Source organism: Prionailurus viverrinus, chromosome X, assembly GCF_022837055.1.
Source record: "Prionailurus viverrinus isolate Anna chromosome X, UM_Priviv_1.0, whole genome shotgun sequence".
Classification (NCBI taxonomy): domain Eukaryota; kingdom Metazoa; phylum Chordata; class Mammalia; order Carnivora; family Felidae; genus Prionailurus; species Prionailurus viverrinus.
The window spans coordinates 36,300,911-36,326,756 of NC_062579.1; the positions used below are offsets into that span (position 1 = coordinate 36,300,911).

General features: G+C 36.9%; 1 protein-coding gene across 6 annotated transcripts in view; it reads left to right on the forward strand.

The window, feature by feature from the left end:
• Positions 1–25,846, forward strand: part of KDM6A (lysine demethylase 6A) — a 207,660-nt gene that overhangs the window by 137,652 nt on the left and 44,162 nt on the right. For 2 of the 6 annotated variants that reach the window (XM_047845058.1, XM_047845052.1), the window contains exons 9-17: positions 8,793–8,886; positions 11,621–11,747; positions 17,116–17,214; positions 17,346–17,565; positions 18,125–18,259; positions 18,710–18,865; positions 19,427–19,522; positions 20,709–20,810; positions 21,485–21,880. In XM_047845058.1, the coding sequence (XP_047701014.1) occupies positions 8,793–8,886; positions 11,621–11,747; positions 17,116–17,214; positions 17,346–17,565; positions 18,125–18,259; positions 18,710–18,865; positions 19,427–19,522; positions 20,709–20,810; positions 21,485–21,880 (1,425 nt within the window). The remainder of the gene's footprint in view (positions 1–8,792; positions 8,887–11,620; positions 11,748–17,115; positions 17,215–17,345; positions 17,566–18,124; positions 18,260–18,709; positions 18,866–19,426; positions 19,523–20,708; positions 20,811–21,484; positions 21,881–25,846) is intronic. The other 4 variants (XM_047845055.1, XM_047845053.1, XM_047845056.1 and 1 more) reach the window with 4 other exon arrangements.

Below are 25,846 nucleotides of genomic sequence, written 5' to 3' on the forward strand. Positions count from 1 at the left end.
CATATCCTTCCAGAGAAATCCACATATATATAAGCAAATCCATGTATGTGTTTGCACATATATTCGTTTTTCTTTATTTTATTGAAATATTAGCCAAATATGTGAATTCTCTCTCAGCTTTGCTTAAATTGTTTAAGTTAGTATTATATTTTGGAAAACATACCCTGTTAGTACATGTGGAGCTGTAGTATATCCCTTTACATAGATGTACTGTAACTAATTTAACTATTTCCCCCTTGAGGGATAGTTACAAATAATGTTATTATGAATACCACGGTCTATAAGAATCATTAGTTTCATTTTTAACATTCACTTCTAACTGTCCGGCATTAATTTATTACCAAGGCACTGTAGATTGGCTTCATTTATATGTATTATAGAAATCCAAAAATTCTGAAGAAAAAAATTCCAGCTGGTTTTTAAAGATGCATTAAGTATGCCATGAGCATGTTGGATTTATTTCACGAATTCAAGGATGATTCAGTGTAAGGAAATCTGTTAACAAAACAAAAATCAATGTAAGGAAAACTAACTGTATTGTGGGGAAGGAAGAAAGATTTTTTAAAAGAAATTAACAATGTGAAAAGGAAAGCACAACTTAAACCTAATTAATAGGTCATAACCTTAGTACTCTCCAAAAATTGACAAAATAGATAATCCACTAGGTAAATTTGATCAAGGGAATAACAGAAAGCACATGTGCAAAATAAGATAACCATGGAAACAGAAGAAATTAGAACTATTATACAAGACTACTGAGCAAGTGAATTTGAAAATTAAATGAAATGGACTAATTTCCAGGGAAATACAGATTAGCAAAATTGACGTCATTAGAGTTAGAAAGTTATAAAAAATCAATTTCTACAAAAGAAATAGGAAAAATTAAGTAATGCCTTACAGAAAGCACCATGGCCAGGTGGTTTTACAGGGGAATTCTAAGCCTTTAAAGACCACATAATTTTAATGCTTTATAGGTCATTCCAGAGCATTGGAAATAAGAAACTTCCTCATTTCTTTTCTTTTATTCTTTGCATTTTTTTTTAAACGGGGAGAAGCTTTTAGCAGTTTTTAATCTGACTTGAATGACACTTGTGTTTGATAATAGAGTCCTTTCTGCACTTAATGATTCTATAGCATATTTAAAAATATATAATGGAAACAAAATCCTTGATTCTAAAAATTAACTACAGATCGTAGTGCTTTTGTATCATTTTTTTTTCTATCGTAAAATATAGGACATAATTTTTACCGGTTTAGCCATTTTTACATCTATCATGTCATTAAGTACATTCACATTGTTGTGCAGCTGTTACTACCATTCATCTCCAGAACTTTTTCATCATCCCAGACTGAACCTGTACCCGTATTCAGCAATAAGTCCTCATTCCTCACTCCACTCAGCCCGTGACAACTATTATTCTATTTTCTGTCTCTGTGAGTTTAACTACTGCATGTAAGTGGAATCATACAGTATTTATTCTTTTGTGCCTTGTGCATTTCATTTAGCATGATATCTTTCACATTTGTACATGTTGTAGCATGTACGAGAACTTAACTCCTCTTTAAGGCTGCATAACATTTCATTGTGTGTACACACCACATTCTGTTTATCCATTCATCTATTGATGGACACTTGTGTGGCTTCTGCCTTTTCGCTGTTGTTGATAATGCAGCTATGAACATGAATGTGCAAATATCTGTTTGAGTCCCTGCTTTTAATTCTTCTTGATACATAGTTAGAAGTGAAATTACTAGACCATGTGATAAGTCTTTTAAATTTTTTGAGGAACCATCATACTGTTTTTCCCCTTTTCTTTTTGAAGCAAATGTAACATCAATACCTGAACCTGATGAAAACAGTACAAAAAAGAGGCAATATCCAGACTAATACCACTAATGAATCTTGGTGTAAAAGTACTAAATAGAAGTTTAGTAAACAAAGCCATTACCTCATTAAACAGATAATATACTATGACCGAGTGGTATTCATTCCAAGAATGCAAGATTGAATATTAGAAAATCCATTAGTATCAGGCATCATAATAATAGAACTAAAGGTAAAATCAGATTGCTAACGCCATAGGTGCTGAAGACAAGCTTTTGACAAATTCAGTGACGTTGCCTAATTAAAAAAAACTGTCCAAGTTGGAAATAGGAATTGAGTGCTATTTTTTTTTTATCATGGTAAAATTCATATACTTTAGTGCCCAAATTAGTATCTCACTTCAGGGAAACACTAGAGACATTTTCGCAAAAATTAGGAACAAGGCAAAGATTCCTACTATCTCTATTACTCCTCGTTATTGAACTATAGGTGTTAGCTAGTACAATTAGACAAAAATCAATTAGAGGCACAAATTAACACGAAGAAATTAATAACCTTCAACGACAGCATAATGTTAGAAAACATTCCCACTTGAGTATCAGCAAAGTAATTAAATATTTCACAATAAACTTAAAAGACATACTGTGATTCAGTTGCATAAAGATCTTGATTCTTCCTATGTTTATAAATATAACACATCATCAATAAAAAGTACTAACAAGCTTTTAAGGACTTTGGTAAGTTGATAATATGCTAGAATAGCCAGGAGAAGACTGTGGGGAAATTGTACAGGTTATACTGACTCTACTAGACAGTAAGATATACGATAAAACCTGTGTAATTCAAAGTGAGGCACTGGCATGTGAATAGACAGACCAGTGAAATATAGAAAGAACAGGAATACATCCAGGTACATAGAGAAATCAAGTGCTTGAGAAAGGTAATATCTTAAATTTCTGGGGCTAAGGTGGGTTTATTCATAAATGGATCAGGGACAACTAGGTAGCCATTTGTAAAAATATAAAATTAGACCCATGACCCAAGCTGTTCAAAAAAAGAAACTAGAAATGAATTAGGGTCAAATGTAAAAAATTTTGTACAAGTAAGTACTAGAAGTGAACATGAACTGTTCTTCAATCTTGATTTAGGAAAAGGCTTTCTAACTATGATCATTCTTTTTGTTTTCTCTGCATTTTGGGCCAGTCAGTTTGAACAATATAAAAATAAGTTCTGCACGACAAAAAAAAAAAAATACATAAATTTGAAGGAGACCTAGAGACTAGGAGAGAATGTTTGCAACATATGCCATGGACAAGGGGCTAATGCTCCTAATATATAACAAACTTAAAATTGGAAGGACAAAGGAATGAAAACCCAATAGGAAAATGGGAAAAAAGACACGAGTAGACACTTCACAGAAAATCTATAACAAGGTCGTTAAACATATGGCAAAGTGGTCAGATTCACTCAGAGAAATGCGAATTAAAGCAACACTGAAATATAATTCTCACATATCAGATTGGCGAAAATTATAAGTGGCTATGGGGAAACAGGCACTCTCATGCGTTGTGGTAATACAAACTGGTATGACCCATCTGGAACAGCATTTGGCAATCTAACCAAGCTGTATATGCACCTTTTGACTCAACAGCCTCACCTCTAGGAATCTACCTTTAAAATATACCTCCAAAACTCTGAAAATATACAGGCACCAGGATGTTGATCGGAGCGTTGTTTGTAATCACAAAATCTTGGAAACAACTCAAAGGCCCATTCATGGGAGAATGTTTGTATAAACTTTGGTACATTCGGGTAGTGGAGTTGCATGTAGAAAAGCATGAGGAAGAACTATGTGGATCACGACGTGGAGTGGTTTCCAGAATATACTACCGTGTGGGAAAAACGAAAAGTGTAAAAGAGTATAATACGTAACCCTTTGTGGAAGAAAATACACATAGTAAAGCCAAGTATACATGTGCCGTTTGTGCAGAAGCCATACTGAGTGGATAAACGAGAAACAGAGGAGATTGGTTACCTGGTGGAAGTGGTTGTGAATGAGGGAGCAGAGATGAGGACGAAGTGGAACTTCTCAAGTGTATACTTTTTGCATAGCTCTAACTCTGAGAACCTGGTGATGTTTCTCATACCCCAAAGTTAGTTGAATAATTGAGACCAACCAGATGTGAGGTAGCCCGAAACAGAATGCAGGCAGGAACAAATAAAACTAACCAATGAATAACATAAGTTTAGTGAAGGGGGTGGAGATGAAAAGAACTAACCTCAGTAACTTTAGAGAATAGTATTTTGACTATAGTGTAAAGCTGGAGACAAGAACTGTAAACAGATCCCCTACTACAATTACTTTCTCACAGTGGCACGGATTAGGAGTTCTGTAACAGTTTTATGTAAATATTAGGAACAGGCAAATAAGCAAGTGTATTGTGGATAACGAGAGCCAGGGTTTTCACTGTCAGAGCTTACAAATCAGGAAAGGCAAGGCGAGACTGAACTCTGGTGTTGGGTTGTAATTGGAGGTATCAGTACAAATATATGGGTATTTAGGAGTATGGATAGTTGGATAGAAATACAAGCTTGTGCGTGTGTGCATAAATATGTCTTCTAGCTCTGCTTACTGGGAGGGCTTGGAGGCAATGACCCATCTCAGCAGCGGTATGACTACATTAGCACCCAGATCTTCGTTTCTAAATACTATACTTAAATAAAAGGAACCGGGGATTCTTCAGGAAAAGTAGGTGATTCCAGGGTTTAGGCAAGGAAATTACAAGAGGAGCTCTAGAATATTTTACGGTGCCAAAAAGGAAGGAAGTGCTTAAAAAATGGTGGGGGCGTGTGGAAAGAACACAGGAGTCAACTTAAGGGGAAGGAGTTCCTAATCAGCAAATCTGACACAAGTTTAGAAACTAATTATGATAATGAGATATAAGATACAGAATAAAATATATTTGTTCATACTGAAATGAATAACTATATAAATGAAGTAAATGAATATAAATGAATTTATATTTGTATGTATTTGATTTTATTTGTATTCATTTACAAATGAACATAAGTTGAAAATAAATGCAAGAGGGGGGACACTTTTTTTTTTTTTTAATGTTTATTTTTGAGAGAGAGTGAGAGCGCGAGCGGGGGAGGGGCAGAGAGAGAGAGAGGGAGACACAGAATCCGAAGCAGGCTCCAGGCTCTGAGCTGTCAGCACAGGGCCCTATGTGGGGCTGGACCTCCTGAACAGTGAGATCATGACCTGAGCCAAAGTCAGACGCTTAACCGACTGAGCCACCCAGGTGTTCGGGACACTTCTTATTGTAGAATTTCAATTAATGAATGAGGAATGATGAGTATCTCTTCACAAGATGCTTACTGATTTCAAAGGGACATTTTTCAAAGTAACTAGCCAGTACCTTTTGTAAGTGTCAAGGTACTGAAAATCAAAAATGGGGGATCTGTTCCAGACTGGAGAAAAGTAAGGAGACATGCTACCTGAACATAGTGTGGGATCTTGGACCAGAAAAAGGACAGTATAATGGGAAAGTTGGTGAAATTGGAATAAATTATATAGTCAGTAGTATTTTATTACTGTTAATTTTGTCAGTCTTTTCATGTGTTTTGAAGCTCTTATTGTCATGTCATCCTGATGTCCTTTATCATTATGAAATACTCCTTTATCTCTGGTAATAATCTTTGCCCTGAAGCCTACTTTGATCTGAATTGGGTCACTTGAGCTTTCTAATGCTTAGTGTTTGCATGGTGTCTTTTTCATCCTTTTATTTCAACCTTCTTGTGTCTTTATATGGAATGTCCACCTCTTAATAGTGTATTTTTGGCTCTTTTCTAAATCTTTTCTGGACATGTCTTGTTTGTTTAGAGTGTCTAGTCCGTTATATTTAATTTGGCTGTTAGTTTTTTTGTTGTATCTTTGTATTTTGTTGTTTTTCTCTGGCTGTTTTCAGAGTTCTCTTTCCATTTGGTTTTTAAGATTTTGACGATGAAGTGCCCAGGGGTTGTTTTTTTTCTTATTTATACTACTTGTGGTTTTCTTAGTCTTTTGGATATAGTATTAGATGTCTTTCATCAGTTCTGGAAAGCTCTCAGCCATTATGTCTTATCTTTTCTGCCCATTCCTCTCTTCTAGAACTCCAATTACATGTATGGTAGACAATCTGTTATTGCCTCATGTATCTTTGGATGGCCTTTAAAGTCTCCAATCTGCTATTCACTCTATCCAGTCATTTGTTTTTTTTATTTCAGATATTTTTCAGTTTTAGGATTTCTTTTTGTTTTTTTTTTTCTGTGCTCTAATTTCCTGCCCATTCATGCATTATGGTTATAGTTCCCTTATTGTCTCTGAATGTTGTTAAAATAGCTGCTTTAAAATTATTTGCACATTTCATCATCTGAGTAATGTCATGGCTGATTTTCATCAATTTCCTTTCCTTTTGAACATGGATAAAATGTTCCTGATTCTTCGTAGGTCTGGTAATTTTATCCTGGATATCATGAATAATACATTGTGGAGTGACTTTGTTATATTTTTCTGAAGAGTGATGTTTTTGTTTTATATTAGCCAGTTAATCTTGCGCAAGTCACACTGTAAACTTGGCCACTCCTGTAGTGGACAGCGGCTGAAATCTCTTTCATTCTGTCAGGCTGCTGGACATCTACTGTGTTCGTGCATGTTCAGCAGTCAACAAGAGATTTAGGTGGAGTTTTAATTGCAGAATTTGGTGTTCTTTTTCTTTCCCTCTCTCCTTCCTGGGATTTCTCCTCTCACTTCCAGCTTTTGTGATAGCTTCAAAGTGTCTCCTCTGATCCTTCAAACTAGTAAGATTGCTGGTTTCTTTTGAGTTCTAGCCCAGGCACCAATTGGCACCTGCCTTCAGGTGGAAATCCTAGTTTACTCATCCAGTGTCATGCCCTTTTGCTAAGTCTATCTGGTTTCAGCCTGATTTTGGTTTCTCTCCAGGCTTTCTGACAGTTGACTTTTATATTTTATCCAGAACTTAAAGCCATCTGTGGAACAGCTACTCCAACATTACCAGAGGAAGAACTTTACTAAACATCTTTAAAGATAAACTCATCTTGATTTTCATATGCCATATATAATTGCTACTTAATGTTCTAGGGTATGCATCCATCATATTTTGTGTTTTTACTCCCTAGTGACATGGACCTAGGTTGTCCCTGAATTCCTGATACTGTGAACAGTACCATTTAGAACATTACCCGTGGAAAGGTTTCTTTGGCATCTTTGTCCCAAGAGTAAGCTTGCTGGGTTGTAGTGTATCTGCATGCCTGTTTGCACACCTAATTTCATGCGTGAATCCTCTTCCAGCAGGGCGCACATACACATCCCCAACTTTGGATTTACCCAACTTTCTTATGTTTGCCATTCTGATGGGTAGATGGTGGTATCTCATTTAAACTTGCACTTCTAGAGGTGTACACTTGTTCACATGGTTTTCACATTTTCTGTGTTGGTTTGTGTCCATTGCCTGATTTTCTGCTATGTGGTTCAAACCAGATCTTTACTTCTCTCATGATTTGTGGTGTTTTGGCCATGTCAGATAAGTTCTTTACAGTCTCAAGGACATATTCCTGCCAGTATATGATTTGAGGTAGAAATCCAACTTTGATTCTCAGTAATGATGCAACCAAATTTTCAAGTGTGTCGTGTTTTGTTTTGTTTTTATTATTAGTGTTTAGAAATATGTTTTAGCATACCATTGGAAGGAATTGAACTGAATAACTTGGTCCTTATCTTGTATTAATTGTCTAAATGACTTTTTGAGATCAGATTAATATTTAGGGGGAACTAATTTAACTGATGAATAAAAGTTTATGTAATAACTTCTGTTAATCTCAGTGGCCAATTCTTTCAGATCTTTCCTGTGTTGACGTACTGTATTCATGTAGTTCCTTATTTGTTTCCGTACTTCTTTGCTTATCTCATTTAATCTTTAGAACAACTCCAGATAGAAAGATTAGGTATTAACTCTGTTTTATGGATGTTGAATCTTTAAGTGATTTGCCTGAGGCTCCTACACCTGGTTTCGGATTTCTACCTCCTCCGTGTTTTGTTTTTTGTTTTTGTTTTTTTTTTTTTTGAGAAGCATTTGTTTGCTCAGGCAGCCATGTACTATTGCTGATAATGAATAATAGCCACTTCAATTCATTGTTCTGCTGAGTATGTTTTAAAGGTAATATTTATGAGATTTTCTTTTATTGGCTTATCCCTTTTTTCCTCCCTCCCCTTTTTCTTGGAGGAGTTGTCTTAAGCTTTATGACAGTAGTAGTAATGGGTTTTAGTCACACACATACTTTTTGAGGAGAGGAGTGTGCATAAATGGTTTTATTTAGAAATTTGCCAATAGAACCTTAAATGTTGTGAACATTGTTAGACCATGAGAGGTTTGGTATCTTTAAAGCCATACGTATCATAAATTTTTTCATAGGCTATATACCAGTAACTATCCTTTCAACTTAGATTTTAACCGCTTTTGCACTTAGATTTTTTAAAGCACTCTTGGCATATGTTCTGTTTCTGTTAAGTTGCTTGGGAACTTGGTGTTTCTAGGCAGATCATAACACTGGGAGGTAGAGTACTTCTCTAGCTTCATCAGTGTTCCTAAATAAAGTTGAAATTATTTGTTATTGAATAAGTTGAGATTATTTTAACAATTGGGCTTTGGCAGATTCTTAAAAGGGCCTATTTTAATACTTTATTGTATCGAATGTTTTACTGGTGTTAATTGCTCTGAAACATGGCCTGTCCACAACTGTCTGGTGTAAAAGGAACGCTCAGTAATGGAAGTAGTCTTTTTTCTTTCGGTTGGCTTAAGAAATATGCTAAAGTATCAGTATTATGTAGTAAATCTTAATATATGAGCAAATTCTTTAAAGATAATGCTTTTATTTTTCTTTGAATCCCTTTTTTTCTGCTTTTTAGAGGAAGTATCATTCTGCAAAGGAAGCTTATGAACAACTTTTGCAGACGGAAAACCTTTCTGCACAAGTAAAGGCAACTGTCTTACAACAGTTAGGTATGTAATAATGGTGTACTATAAATATTTCTCTTTATGATCTTTCCATGTCAGAGATGGCAGATATGTGGCTCATGTATTCTATTCTCTTTTCCTTCCTTTACCCAGAGTTGATAGAATTAACTCGAACCCAGCATATTTCCCCTTTCAGCCAAGCATTGTCCATCTCACGGTCCATCTCATTACGGTTCTTCAGTGCAGTTGGTCCTTTTAAATTCTTAGAATTATTCTCTAGTACTTAACCCATGGGTGAGGGGGATTGAGTACTTCCTTTGTGCCAGATATGCTTAGCACTGAATGAAGTTAAGTGATTTGTGTAAAGTCACTTAGTGGTTGGTGAGCTTGCTTTCTTAGCCCTATCAAGAATATTAACTAAAACATTTCATCGAAAAGTTGTGCAACATCTAATGGTATAGTTTTTGTACACATGTAATTCTTTTCTGATGTTGAAGAAATGTAGCCATTTGGATGACACATTAGTGTCACTCTGACCAAGAAGATAGTGATTGAGTTCCCCACGTTTAATTTTGTTGCTTAGTTATTGGGTCATGTTTCTTATCTGTATATGGTGTTTGGGTCCCCCCCTCCCCCTAGCTTTTGTTTATTTGTTTTTGGTCTGGGCAAATAATTTATTCTTAATTTTTAACCAACATTGTAGTAATATGAATGTTTTCATAATGTGACTATTTTTACATAATTTTAAAATTACTTAAGCCTAGATTTTATCATTGATCTTCGTGATATTGATATGTATCATATGATTAATTATATAAAATAAACACATTACCTTAGTATAAAACTTTTGTTTCTAGGTTTGTTTTTAATTTAATCTCTGGTTAGAATTTTACTTGTGTTATCCATACTTTTAAGAATTATAGAAGTATTTGAATATTTGTTTTTAATAAGTTTACAGACCGTGTTTGAGTAGTGTGAATTCATATCTTCAAATTAAAACAAGTTTATTAGTATAGTAAAGAAAGATTTTGTGCAGTTCTTAAGTAAAAAGAACAAAGTGATGCCTTTATCATAAGACAGCTTACTCATTCAGCTAATACTTGAATATGAGCTGTTTTGTTAATCCACACTATTTATAATCAAGTTTTTGTGCATTTCAGCTGCAGTGAGGAATGTGTCAATAGTAAAAATGCATACACCTTTTAAATTTAAGACATAGATTGAAATAGTTTTGGTCTAGTTACGTGTGAATCACTTGTCCTCTTTGGCATTGGCTTACCATATTTCGAAGTATAGAAGTATAATAAACTTTTCGTGCTTTTGAAAGGAAAAACACTTCTCCTAATTAAGTCTAATTTATGCCTGTGTATCAATCCTTCCTACTTGCTTGTCACTGCTGCTTCAGCAGCTCCTTTTAGAGCCTGTTTCTCTAGGTTCCATTCTTACTAGTAATAGCAGGAGGTAAGAGGAACAGATGAATAAATGTAAATGTGTTATTGACATGTATTTCTGTAAAACATTAGTAACGCAGTCTGAAATATATTTTGGAGCACAGCAACTATATTAAATGTCAGAAAATGAGGGTCCTTATTTGTTATATATAATATGGACTATACACAAAGAACAACGCTGATTTTTATGCACTTGAAATGATCCACAGCTGAAATATGACTTCCCCAGCAAATCAAATCAAATTATTCCTGTGTTGTCTTAAAAGTTTTAGAATACAGTATTGCATGATCCAATCTTTTGATAGCTTATATAACTATTATTTAATAAAAATTGTGCATATTTAAGGTGTACAACATGATGTTTTGGTACATCATGAAATGATTAGTATTGTCGAGCTAATCAACATATCCATCTCTGCACATAGTTACTATTTGTGTGTGGTGGGAGCACCTAAAACCTACTCTCTTAGCAAATTTCTATTAATATATTAGAGTATTATTAACCATAGTCATTCTGCTATGCATTACTCTCTAGACTTACTCCTGCTACATAACTGTAACTTGTACCCTTGGACCAGTTTCTCCCCATTTCCCCTACCTCCCCATTCCTGGTAACCATCGGTCCACTGTCTGCTTCTAGATATTCAACTTTTTGAGATTCTACATATAATTGAGATTCCGCACAATCTGTATTTATTGATTAAACATTTGTGGTACCCATTTTAAACCATTTTTATTTGCACCATTTGAATATACTTAGACTTCAGTTTTATTTTTAAATAATTGTCAAATGCTATACAGTTTTTATTTTAGATAAGTTATTAATATATGTGACCATTGCCAATGAGATAGGGTTGTATGTGGGTGTTGTACTCTGAGCTATCATTGATTAAATCATCTTATATGTACTCCTTGGAAATAAACAATGGGTTAATAGACTGTCTTGGAGAGTCTTAAAATGCACATAAAATTTTACATGGAACAGTGAATTTTTATATTCTTTGTTTCATAACTTGGAATTTTTTCAAACACCAAAATTAGAAAAGAAGAACTGTAGTTTGTAATCTAAGTGTTAAGTCAGTACTTAAAATCGTTTTGGTTTCTCTGGAATAAAGTTCTTTATAGGTTTGACTGTACCTTCCTGTGAGAAACAGACTTCCTTATGGTCAGAATTGGCAGTTCTAAATTTTGGGAATGTGTGTGCCGAACTAAATGAATAAATTGACTGAAAAAAAAAATTTTTACTTATGTGTTTTCTGTTTGGTATTCTTAAAAACTGAATTAACAATTAAGTCATCTATGTAAATATTTTTAATCATTTACTGTAGGTTGGATGCATCACACTGTGGATCTTCTGGGAGATAAAGCCACCAAGGAAAGCTATGCTATTCAGTATCTCCAAAAGTCCTTGGAAGCAGATCCTAATTCTGGCCAGTCCTGGTATTTCCTCGGAAGGTGAGACTTAGCAGACACTTACACTATGCTTTTGTTTATTCCAGCTAAGAGATTGGAATTATGAGCTATATAATTTTGTTTATATTTATATTTGTTTGTTTATATTTATAACTTGATTAGTGTCTTTTCCTTTTTAAATATATTGTCGCAAAGATTTCTGGAAAGTGAAAGCTTCTGAATGTGATAGTTTTTCTCAGCATAATCTGGTCAGCCAGGACATTTCTTATTTTGCTTGTTGGATTTTCATTTGACTTGAATCATTGCTGGCTTTTAAAGACTTATCAGATAGTAATTCTTCATCCTAGTATTTAAATGCCTTCCTTCTGATTTCTGTTATTTTTTTTTTATATGTCTGTGGAACAGAACCGAATTAATTTTTCATTCTGCCTGGTGACCACCAGTAGCCAGTGGAACCTTGCTATTTGTAATTTTGATTAATGATATATACATTAGAATGGACATATTTGATTAATAGTAGGTCTCAAATCAGTTCTACTTGAAATCTCACAGGGAGAAAGTGGATACATTATTATTGGATCTGTTGGAAAGGAGAAGTAACATGTAATGAAAATAGTGTTCTGCAAGTCTGTAAACTTTTCTCTGTACTTTAAATGCCTAAATTGTGCTCACTGATTATCTAAAATATACCTTATGTATGTGTATATGATAGATTATATTTTGGGGACATTATTAGATCGTCTTTTGGTTCCTAACTGGTTTTAGCTTTTACGGTGTGGTGGAAAGATCAGTGTACTAGCAGCTGGGAGACTTGGCTAGGCTACTGTTTGTAGATCCTGGGTGATACAGTTAAACTTTTTGATGCTTCAGTTTTCTTTTAACCTTTTAAATAAGAGGATTATATTAGATCAGTGGTTTTCATCGGGGGCCTATTTTGTCCCATAGGGGACATTTTATAACATCTGGAGATACTTGGTTATATCACAACCGTGGGGAGCACTGCAAGCATCTAGTGGGATAGCCTCTACGACAAAAGATTACCTGACCCAAAATGTCAGTAGTGCCGAGGTTGAGAAACTCTGGTTATGGATTATCTGTTAGGTATCTTCTCACCCTAAAGGTTTCGATTTTATGATTTCTTTTGAAATTATCCTATTTTGTTTTAATTTTAAGCTGTTTGAGTGAATTTGCCATGTAATCCCATTAAGTTTTAGTATTTTGTATGGTTTCATTTTTCCTTTAAATTTAGTAAAGTGTGTCTGTATGAGATGGAGTAGTACTAAGATTTTTTAAGAAAGATGTTTGATTAGTCATTAATAATGTACAACAAGAGTTGGCTGGGAAAGTACCTATTTTTAGCAGAAATTTTCTAATACCTTCCAAGTCCTAGAAAATCATCTAATTTGGGTTGCTCACTAAAAAGCTTGAGAGTCCAAACTTTGTTTTTCTCTTTCACTGAATGAAGATATTTGGGGGCAGAGACTGGAACCTACCATCTTTGTATACTGTCGACTAGCAGAGTGGCTATTGAGTGAATGCAGTAAATGAACTAAACTGAACACCATTTGCTTTTCGAGCTAACACCATTGCTGCTGTTTAGTGTTGCACAGTGGGATGCTTCATACAGGGACTGGAAAGGAGATGGAGTACTGGGAAGTAGGGACTGCCTAGACTTTGTCTCTAGTGTTAACGTTTACATATGAAAATTTCTTTTTATACAGGTTAAAAGGCATGTGTAGTAGCAATTATTTTCATTTTGACCTAAGATGAAGAATAGTAGCGGCTCAGTCAGTTAAGCGTCTGACTTTGGCTCGGGTCATGATCTCGTGGTTCATGAGTTTGAGCCCCTTGTCGGGCTCTGTGCTGACAGCTCAGAGCCTGGAGCCTGCTTTGGATTCTTTCTTTCTCTCTCTCTCTCTCTCTCTCTCTCTCTCTCTCTCAAAAATGAATAAACATTAAAAAAAATTTTTTTTAAGTTCTTAAAGCTCTGAATAAAGACCTCAGGTGTCAGTAAGCAACTTTGGGATTTGATGACCCTAATATTCTACGGCTTTTTATTACTTATGTTCACATTCAGATCTGTGTTGAAGATGTCCTTTGGCATGTGTATATCATAATAAAGGTGTAATGTGGTAATGCTCTCATAGTAGTACTAATCATTGGCAGTATTATCACAGAACTATAGAATGTTAGAGCTAGGAGGGACCAGGGAGGTCACCTGCTTCACTCTGTAAACCCTGTTATTTTACAGATGTAGAAATAGAGTTCAGAGGAGTGAAATGGTTTATCTAAGGTTACAGTCACACAGGTAACTAAATCAGAACAGGAACTAGAGCCTAGGTTCACATATTGCTTTTTCAAAGACACAGGGCTGTCTCAGGGGCACTTAGTTAAGTTTTGCTAGAGGAAAAGTGGTTGGTGGTTGGACTGGGACATCTGTAGTTGGGCACATTGGTTTTCTACTTTTCACTTTGTAGGAATGGAATGTGAAAACATGAGTTTTGGGAATTACTGCTTATTCCTCCCAGTGGTTAGGTAAATTTGTCTATAAATCCTGAGATTTGGCTTTGATTTAACAACAACAAACAGAACGTGTTTTCTACTATCTGTTAAGGATTCCCTTTCTTTGTGGTGTCTGTCCCTACATGGCGTTGTTCATAACTTCTCCTGAAGTTATTAACAAACTTTGTGGAAGTTTGCAGGTGCTCTCTGACATTGCCTTCTCTCAGTCACTGACATTTCTTATCACCCAATCCACAAGATTAGTTATCCTTAGGCTTATTTTAACGTCTCCCTTGTAGGTGTCCTATATATATATTTTTAACATTTATTCATTTTTCGAGAGACAGAGCGTGAGTGGGGGAGGGGGAGAGAGAGAGGGAGAGAGGGAGAGGGAGGGAGACAGAATCCGGAGCAGGCTCCAGGCTCCGAGCTGTCAGCACAGAGCCCGACATGGGGCTCAAACTCACGGACGGCGAGATCATGACCTGAGCTGAAGTCGGTCGCCCAACCGACTGAGCCGCCCAGGTGGCCCAGGTGTCCTGTATTCTTAAACTCTCTCTTCTATATGGATGAATTCCAAATCTAGATTTCTACATTTCGAGGTATTAAATTTCAGGACCACATCTCTTACTCTTTTACCTAACATTATCTATTTTAGTGTTCTCATCTCACGTCAAAGTAAGCATATTTCAAAGCTCATTCATCATATTCTTTTCCAAACCAGCTCTTCTTTTATTTTTGTCAATGATGTCACCATTTCTTTTTTAACTCTCTTTGATCAGGCTTAAAAACTAAGTTATAAGCCCCTGCTATGAATATCTAATCAGTCAGTCACAAAAGTCCTTATATCTTTTGGTTTACTATATTTCTCCCTTCTTTTTCTTTCTTTCCATTTTCGTTATTTTCACCCCAATTTTGGCCTGTTCCAAACCAGTGAGTATAGCTGCCTTTTTTACTGTCCATAATTTATTTTTCTTTCAGTTTATCTCTACACATTGCTAGCAGATTACTATTCCTATAAGTGCTTTCATGGTGCCATTTCCCTTGTTAGAAGGACAAAAACTTCAGGGTAACCTCGGGCTGGATTTATAATTCTCTACTATTTGTGCTATCTTATGTACATTAAGTTTTGGTTATACTGCCTAAACAACATTTAAAAAAATTTTTTTTAATGTTTATTTATTTTTGAGACAGAGAGACAGAGTATGAGCAAGGGAGGGGCAGAGAGAGGGAGACACAGAATCTGAAATCTGAAGCAGGCTCCAGGCTCTGAGCTGTCAGCACACAGCCCGACGCGGGGCTCAAACCCACGAACTGCGAGATCATGACCTGAGCCAAAGTCGGATGCTTAACCGACTGAACCACCCAGGCACCCCCCCAAACAACATTTTAAAATGCCCTCTTTCATCTTCTCTGTCTGAATCAGGCGTTCCCAGACTTCTGGATTGCAGGAATCAGCAAAATTTCAAAGAATAATTATGAGGATCTAAATATTTAATTTGGGCAAGTGAAAACATTTAAGATATTTTTGCCATTTAGTCAGCCAGTAGTATTTCAAAATAAGTCAGTTACAGTATAAGTATTAATTAGTTTAATGGAATATTTATATATATAAGTATATGTTGCTGTGTTTCTATTTTATTTTCATGGCCATAAATTGCTTTATACTGGCTGATAATTGGGAATCACTGATCTAAACAACATGCCTCTATACTTATTTTAAATTCCTTAGTGTTATCCTTCCTTTTTTGCTTTTCCTAAATCCTGTAGTGTGTATTGTGGTGTCTTCTACCCTAAATTCTCAGACCAGAGAATTGCCTGTGACAGACATTCGATATGGCATCATGACATTTGTAATATGTCTTCAGTCCTCAACTAAATTGTAAGCTCCATGAAGACAGACAGGGACTGGGTTTTGTCTTTTCTTTTTTCCTTAGTGCCAAGCACTAAGAAGATAATTTCTGTATTTATAGTTTCAGCTGCTGTTCTGTGTATCCATCAGGTGTATCTGCATTAAGAAGATAACAGGTTCCTCTCTCTCTCTCAAAAAAAAGAAATAAATGTTAAAAAAAAAATTACAAAGTGGGGTGGGGGGGGGTGCCAGGGTGACTCAGTCAGTTAAGTGTTTGACTTCAGCTCAGATCATGATGTTGCAGTCCGTGAGTTTGAGCCCTGCATTGGGCTCTGCGCTGACAGCTCAGAGCCTGCAGCCTGCTTCAGATTCTGTGTCTCCCTTTGTCTCTGTCCCTCCCCTGCTTGCACTCTGTCTCTCTGTCTCTCTGTCTCTCTCTCAAAAAACATAAATAAACATTAAAAAAAATTACAAAAAAACCACAGGTCCTTGAAACTTTAATCAGACCTTGCTACCCTTACATGTCATGAAATACCGCACTCACCTTATTATACTGTTTTTGATAGTTAGCTTGATATTGCCTGCATCTTAATGTTTGTATTTTTTACAAATTACAGAATGGTTGACCTCATGGTCATTACTTAGGAAAGTAGAATTGAAATCAGATTCGTCCAGTCTTACCAGAATAGAATGGTTTTCTTGGTTTTTTTAAGTCTATATTCTTTATATAAGTGGCATGGCAAGTGCATGTGTGAGCGCGCATGCGCGCTTTCAACTCTCAATATAATACTGAAGTAATACGGCCTTTAATTACTTTAATATTGTTCATTAATGTATCATGCTTTAGCACTTACCAGATAGACTATAGTATAGTTTATTGAATGGTTAATTATAATGTACATTATAATTTTATACACACACACACACACACACACATTCACAGAAATATGTTAGCTCATTCAGAATTTTAATTTGCTTTGATATATGTAGTCCATTTTTCAGCAGATTAATCAGTATTAATGCAATTGTCTGGATTTTTTTTCCCTCCCCTCTCAGGTGCTATTCAAGTATTGGGAAAGTTCAGGATGCCTTTATATCTTACAGGCAGTCTATTGATAAATCAGAAGCAAGTGCAGATACATGGTGTTCAATAGGGTAAGACTTTATATAAAAATAATGGTATTATACTCGATACATGACAGTTACATATCACATATAATATACTTGGTGAGGCTGAGTAGTTCTTCTTAGTTGACCTCTTGTTTGTCCTTAATTTTTCTTTCTAGCGTGCTATATCAGCAGCAAAATCAGCCTATGGATGCTTTACAGGCTTATATTTGTGCTGTACAATTGGACCATGGCCATGCTGCAGCCTGGATGGACCTAGGCACACTCTACGAATCCTGCAACCAGCCTCAGGATGCCATTAAATGCTACTTAAATGCAACCAGAAGCAAAAGTTGTAGTAATACCTCTGCACTTGCAGCACGAATTAAGTATTTACAGGTAAAACTTTTAAATAGCAGTTTTTTAAAGACACATGTTTCCCCATGACACTCAGGCAGGAGGCGGGTGGCTGGAAAGTTTGTCTAGTTGTGTTTTGCTGTCTATAATTTGTTTCCATATTTTGTAAACATACCATAGCTTGTAATATTATTTTACTTTTCATTTTAAGTAAGAGATGCAGTATTTTAAAAGATGCTCTTTTGCACATTTACTGTTGATGTATATTAATTTACATAATTTTTTTCTACGTACTGTCTACATTTTTAAGTTGTCATAGCATTTTAGAGAAAAGAACACAAACACTGTCTTTCACTCTTGCTTGGAGTTTCATGAGAAGACAGCTATGAGAACTTTGAAAACAGAGCTCAGCTTTGTTTGAATTCTCACAAAGGTCTATATTCTGGTTACCCTCTTTATACTTAGTATCTTTCTGAAACCCCAAATTAAGAATCTATTTTCTTTTAAAAACAATTAGTTATAGCATTTAGGAAGATTTAGTGGACTTGCTCTTACTCAAGTAGGCTTGTGTTAAATTTGCTTTTTACATAATTTTTCCTAGGCTCAGTTGTGTAACCTTCCACAAGGTAGTCTACAGAATAAAACTAAATTACTTCCTAGTATTGAGGAGGCGTGGAGCCTACCAATCCCCGCAGAGCTTACCTCCAGGCAGGGTGCCATGAACACAGCACAGCAGGTGAGAAGTTGGGTTATGTTCTGCAGGTACCCAGCTTTAAGGGTTCTTTTCAATCTGTAGTGGTCAAGCGTATTTTACTAAGTACAGGAGCCTTTTATTAATGGAAAAGCCTTTGGATTTAATTGTGAAGGGAATCTAGATCGAAATAAAACTCCCTCTGATATGGGAAGAAATTTTGGGGTGCCAATTTAGAACCTTTGTGCATTTTCATGATTTTGAAGGAGATTTCTTAAAATGATGCTGCAGTGGTTTGTTTAATTTTTAAAGCAGTTTTTCAAAGGAAGGTACACATTCCTCCATTGATGATCATTTGATTTTGATTTTCAATAATTGCCATCAGCGATGTCCACATAGCTTTGAAAAGTATGCAGTTTGTAAAGTTTTATAATTTGAAGGAATGAACTAAGAATATATAGAACCCTATTTTTGTCTTCCTTCTGTGATTCTTAGGCATGTAAACCTCATCATGCAAATACTGAACCTGTATTAGGCCTCAGTCAAACACCAATTTCACAGCAGTCCTTGCCACTACACATGATTCCTTCTAGCCAAGTAGATGACCTGTCCAGTCCTGCCAAGAGGAAAAGAACATCTAGTCCAACAAAGGTATATATTTTAGAGAAATAGAAAATCCCAGTCCAAAAGGAATCTCCCAACTGCCCTGAACTTGTGCAGTTTGAATATCTCCTGTCCTTTATTTTAAATCTGTGGACATCAAAAGAGTGAAAGGTTTGAGTTTTTCCATCCCAAATTCTTAGCATCCTATTAAATACAGAACGTAGGGCTAAATTTGCATTCATCAAGTCATTTTATTCATCTCCCTGCCGTTAAGATCTCAACACACTTTTCATCATCACTTTCTACTGACATTGAGATAAATTTATTATTGGATCTAGTGGACAGTGTGGTGTTTAGGTTAGCCATTTGGGCCATAGTTTAGGGGTGGGCTTTTTCGGGTGGTTGATTAAAGAATCAGTATTTTTTTTTAATTTATGATTTCCCAAATTTATTATGCATGTAAAATTATTTTTAAAAGAATTTAATGTCATAACATTTTTTATATGTAAATATTCCAATTCATAGTCATTTGGCCTTCATGAGTCATTCTTGTGAACTCTGTGGATTTAACCAAATATTCTTTAATTTTTTTTTATCGATTTTCCTCAGAATACTTCTGATAATTGGAGTAGTGGCCATGCAGTGTCACATCCTCCAGTACAGCAACAAGCTCATTCGTGGTGTTTGACACCACAGAAATTACAGGTATGTAAGAGAATGCTTTTGACAGATTGTTTTTCCTCTTGCAAAGGAGTAGAAGAAGTAAGCTTTACAATTTTAAGTATTAATTCAGTCAATCCAGTCAAATGCACATAAGTAAAATGAACCCACGTTTGTCAGAGTAGTGGGATAATTAGTTCCTGATTTTCACCTATTTTTGGTTTTATTTTTAAACAGGCAACGTTCACATAGTTCCAAGTGCATCTGTATGGTTATAGGCTCCACAGGGCAAATTCCTACCCACTTAGCTTTTAGCTCCTGCCCGTATCCGCTTAGTTCTCCCTCTAACAGCTAGCCAGTGTTACCAGTTTACCTGTCTTCCCTGAGATATGTTCAGGCTTGCACAAGCAACCATGCGTCCTCCTCCTCTCACGCGTTACTCATTTTCTCCTTTTTTATACAAATGGTAGAATGCTCCGCCTATTGATTGTTAACAATGTATTTCACAGGCCTTTCCTTGTCAGGATGTAAAGAGCTTCTTTTTGTTTTATGGCCACAGCGTATTTCTTTTTTTTTTTTTTTTTTAATTTTCTAATGTTCATTTATTTTTGAGAGACAGAGACACAGCATGAGCGGGGAAGGGGCAGAGAGAGAGGGAGACACAGAATCCGAAGCAGCCTCCAGGCTCTGAGCGCTCAGCGCAGAGCCCGATGTGGGGCTGGAACTCACAGACCGTGAGATCATGACCTGAGCCGAAGTCGGCGCTTCACTGACCGAGCCACCCAGGCGCCCCCGCCATAGCATATTTCTTCCGTAGATGCACACCTTCAGCAGAGCACTGATTTTAGGTAGTCAGGCTGTCTTCACACTTTTCCTGTTCCAAACAGTGATGCTTTGAGTGTACTTGTCCTAATGCATTGTAAGTGTAAAGAACTTTCTGTGTGAATACTGAAAAATAGAGTATTAATGAGTAAAATTTTATGCCCACTTGTCTCAAATACCACATTACAGTAAACTTCTTTTGATGCATGTTTATTTCTTAATTTCTCAAACTTCTTAAAGGACTTCATCTCAGGGTTAGTTGCTGTTGGTCAGGAATCCGTATCTTTGACTAGATAGCGGCTCCACATTGGTCCGGTCGTTTCATGACGAGGTGGCTTAGAATAGTGAGCTTGAGCTGGTTTCTTAGATTTGTCTTTGACCGTATTCTCCTTTCTTCTTCTTCTTCTAGCACTTGGAACAGCTCCGTGCAAATAGAAATAACTTAAATCCAGCACAGAAACTGATGCTGGAACAGCTGGAAAGTCAGTTTGTCTTAATGCAGCAACACCAAGTGTGTATAGCATTTTTTTCCCCTAAAATTTGTTAGCGTTTTGAGTACTTTTATTGACTGAAACATTTTAGAGCATGGTCATGCCTGCTTCTTTCTACCAGTATTTGGTGGAATTTAGTAATCTTGCTTCTTAAAATACTAATAATGGACAGAGAGTTTTAGGAAAAAACAGGTATAAATTTAATTTTGAGCACAAGACTTGGTATTTTATTATTTATTTACATGCTATTTTACCGCTGTTCTGAGGGTTTATTTCTGTTATTGAATACTTAACAAGCTGCCCTAAACCGAGATGGGGTTCTTCAGGACTTGTTGAATTTGGAGGATCTGACATACAAATATAATAGAGTGTAAATTGGAGATCCTCTATTTTGTGATTGGGAAAAAGACCTGTAAATTCCACAGTTTTCTTAATTTTCAGCTGCTTTCTTTTGTCGTTACTAAAGGGATGTTTCTTAAAAATAAAACAGATTTCTGCTTTTCTGAGGAAGCTAATCTAAATATGACTGAACACAATTTCTTGTTTTTAAAAAAGTGTATATTTTTCAGCCTAGAGAAATTAAATGTTAGGGTAAAATCAGAGATTACCCGGTTATATATACTCCTTCATATTTTTGGTCCTCTACCTTATGGCCCACACAAGGAGCGTTTGTTTTTCATTTGCCTTTTCACAGATGAGACAAACAGGAGTTGCACAGGTACGATCTACTGGAATTCCTAACGGGCCGACAGCTGACTCATCACTGCCTGCAAACTCCATCTCTGGCCAGCAGCCCCAGCTCGCTCTGACCAGAGTGCCTAGCGTGTCTCAGCCTGGAGTCCGCCCTGCCTGTCCTGGGCAGCCTTTGGCCAACGGACCCTTTTCTACAGGCCATGTTCCCTGTAGCACATCAAGAACGCTGGGGAGTACAGACGCTATTTTGATAGGCAATAATCACATAACGGGAAGTGGAAGTAACGGAAACGTGCCTTACCTGCAGCGAAACGCACTCACTCTACCTCATAACCGCACAAACCTGACCAGCAGCGCAGAGGAGCCGTGGAAAAACCAACTATCTAACTCCACTCAGGTAATAGAAGAGCTAGCTGCTTCATTGGCTTCTCACATACTAGTTCTTTTTTTTTTTTTTTTTTTTTTTTTTTTTTTTTTTTGGTTTCATGCATTCTGAGAGAAAAAGAAATAGAAGTTTGAGGAACTGTTTTTGTAAGCATTTTATAGTACTGTGATGTTATCAGCTATATTTTGATTGCCAACATACATACACACGTACATAAGTGTATTTTCTTTTCCGTTATAAGATTCTACACCCACACGTGCACGTACACACACACAGTCTTGGAAATTTCCACAGGATAGAGAAAATAGATCATACAGCCCCCCCAAAACTTACTGTTTTACTTAGTTCATTTCTACACATATTGCCTACCTAAGATCAGGTACTTATGCTAATATGTTTTAGGTATTCACTGTGGTGGGAGAAAAAGACCATTAAAGAAGCAGTTACCGTAAATTACTCTGAAGTGTGACTTTGGTGAAAAGTGCTGTCACTGTACCTAGGAGGGCACATAAACCAAGTTATTAGAGTTTCCAGAAATTGGAGAGTTTGGGAGGGGAGAGGGCTGGTAAAGTGTGCCTAGAGTATAGATTATGAAGAGGGAATGGTGAAATGTGAGGCCGAGGAAGGTAGAGAAAGTTGCCTCATTTTTTTTTTTTTCTAAGTTTATTTTTGAGAGAGAGAGAGAGCGAGCGAGAACACGAGCAGGGGAGGGGCAGAAAGAGAGGGAGACACAGAATCCGAAGCAGGCTCCAGGCTCTGAGCTGTCAGCAGAGCCCAACGCGGGGCTCGAACCCATGAGCTGTGAGATCATGACCTGAGCTGAAGTCAGACACTTAACAGACCAAGCCACCCGGTGCCCTGCCTAATTTGTCTTGAAGGCAAAGTAGAACCACTGCAGTTTTCAAAATAGTAATGGATTTCATGAACATTATTTCTATCAAAGATAGATGTGCCATATTTGACTCCATTCACTATTAGACATACAATTTCTAAATTTTCACTTCTCAGTATTTGTGCACATCATTTTTCCTGTGTTTTGGGTTGTTTCCATGGAGCGTGTGTTTCAAAATGGAACTGAAGGGTCAAAGAGTAAGCATCCAAAAAAAATGTTGCCAACACACATTGCCAAATTACTTGTACTTTTGTTAGTAAGAAATATTTGACTTATTGCTGGTTAGCCTTATGTTATTGGTAAAACCAAGATAATTTCATTCTTCAAAGACTTTTAAGTTTATTCTTGAAGTACTTTTCTTGGCGGGACCATCTTCTAGAGTGATTAATAGTTGTATTTATTCTTAAATGTTGAGCACCTCCCATGTCCATGTCCCCTTCGAGGCTCTGGGGATAAATCCGCCGACACAAGGGTATCTTAATTCATGCAGGTAAAAAGACCGTGAACAAGTAAGCATCATATAGAGAATATTAGGTAATGATATGGTGAGTTCTATGGAAAAATGTATTAGGAAGGGGAGCTGGGGCGTCCTAGACATCGGTGGTAGAGGATTCACAGTTGTAAATAGGAAGGTCAGGGAAGGCTTCACGGACGATGACATTTGAATGAAGACCTGAGAGTTACAGAGTGAGCCTTGAGGGTATTTGTGATAAGAGTGTTCCAAGTCTCAGGAGCTGGAAGGAGCAATAGGCCCTAGGGTAGGAGTGTGTTTTGCATTTTTGGAGGTAAGTCAAGGTGGTGAGGATGGCTGAGCAGGGCGGGCAGGGGGTAAGAAGGGAGGTACCTGTGGTCCAGCTGGCCACGCTGGCCAAGTCCCGTTCAGCCGGGTAGGCTGTTGTAAGGGTATTAGATTTTATTGTGCGTTAAATGGGAAACGGGGTTTTTGAATGGAGGAATGACATGATCTGACTTAGTTTTTAACTAGATCCTCTCTGGTACTCTGTGGATAGACTAAAGGTGGCAAAGGCAGAAATGATGTGTGTGACCGACTTGGAGATTATTGCTGTAATCGAAGTTAAGACATGGTGGTGCCAGGACCCAGAGTGGCAGCATTAGAAGTGGTCAGCTTTTGGGTTCCTTTGGAAGGCAGAGCTGGTAGGATTAGCTGGTAGAGTTGGGGTGTGAGAGGGAGGAATCAAAGCTGGCCTGGCTCAACTCGAGGGATGGATGCGTCTGGGTGAGATCCCCGTGGGGTGTGAGTAGATGGAGGAAAGAACTCAAGGTGGCCTGTGAGGTGGTAGGAGATCCAGGAGGATGTGAGTGATTGCCTGGAAGCCACGTGAAGAAAGTCTTTCGAGGAGGAAAGCGTGATCAAAGTGTAAATCCAGTAGTGCTTCATAGGCCTAGTAAGGTAAGGGCTGGGAACTGACCATCTGAGGTATTTGGTGACATTGCTGGGACCAGGAAACTAAGGGGCACAGGCCAGTCCACCCCACGACCATGACCTGGTTTTTGTTATTGTTTTTGTATTTACAGCCCACGAATGAAGAATGGGTTTTTTTCATTTTTGAAGGGTTCTTAAAAAGAAAAATGTGTGACAGAGACTATACGGCCCACCAAGCCTAAAGTACTTGCTATGTGACACTTTATTTACAGAAAACATTTTGCTGACATTTCAGTGGACTTGGTGGGATCAGAAGCCTAATTGAGGTTGGTCTCAACATAAGTGGAAGGAGAGAACTCGAAAACAATAGATGTAGACAGTCCCAGCACTGACACTTTAAAGTCGTGTGGGCTGTGCACTGCACAGTGCCAGGGGCGATATCCCCGTAGACCGTGACGTGAAAAGGAAGGAGAGAAACAGGTGGTAGCGGAAGGGGAAGTGCGATGAAGAGTTGTTTTTTGTTTTAAATTTAAGATGGGAGAAAGCAGAAAGAAACTCAAGGCTGGTGGAAGCTCATGAGCAGGGTTCAGTAGAGAGGGAGAAATTAACGTGGGAGACAGAGGAGAGAATTGTTAAAGTAGGTGAGAAGGTGGGATGTGGGGCGGGGGGGGGGGGGGCGGTTCTGGGTTGGAGAACCTGAGATTTTTGTTAGGATGCCTGTAGTGCTGAGGTATAATTGGCAGTTAATAAATGGGAACCTCTGTTAGGATTGTAACTTACGAATCTGTTCTTCTTTAAGCACATCCAATTCCTGGTTTGCTTAGTTTTGAGATCTTCAGTGAATACTCTTCAACTCTAGTTTGGGAATTTGCTGTCTTTTAAAAACATAATTCCAGTGAAAGAGCCTTTGGTTTGCAGGCCATGAGGCCTTTGTACATGACTGAATACTGAGTGGTAGAGCGCCCCAGCCTTTGTTTCACAGGTTCCTCAAGGCCAGTGTTCATAGAAGCTTTATAATTTAGATAATGCGGTTGGGAAAGCTGTCTAAAAAAAGGTCGTGGAACTGATTCTAGGTCAGAGGTTTCCCAAATGAGGTTGCTGCATGATCACTGTAGGTAGGGGAGTTCTATCTCTGGTATTAATATAATTAAAGAGGCTTTTTCAATACTGTCTTCCATAAACCTTTTTAAATATTTTCCTCAAGTTATAATGAAACCTAGACCGTTGATAGACTTGTATGGTCTGTCTGCCTTTCAGCTTTTGATGACGAGAGGACATAGAGATCCGTATTCATTTACATTACAGTTATGAAGAGTTTATTCAAAGGTACCATTTAAGATACGAAAGTGAAATTATAGTGATCGTTCAGCAAGTACTCTAAAGAATTTATAACCTAACATATTTGATTTGTAGATAGAGATGATGTAATAAAATGGTTAGTTTCTTTTTTTACTTATCTGCATACTGTAATCAGTGTAACTTGTTAAATGATTATCTTCTGAGTAAATATTTGACAATAGATGGAATTTTGACTCAGCCACCCAGACTGTTTCTTGGATAACATTTTAAGTATTGGCATGTTTATAATATTATAGCATTTTTACTTTGTGAAAAGTTTTCATATAACTTAGAGATTTTATCTTTTAACTACTATTTTTGAAGTTTTAGCTGCCTGTTTAAGCATTTAAAACCAGATTGCATT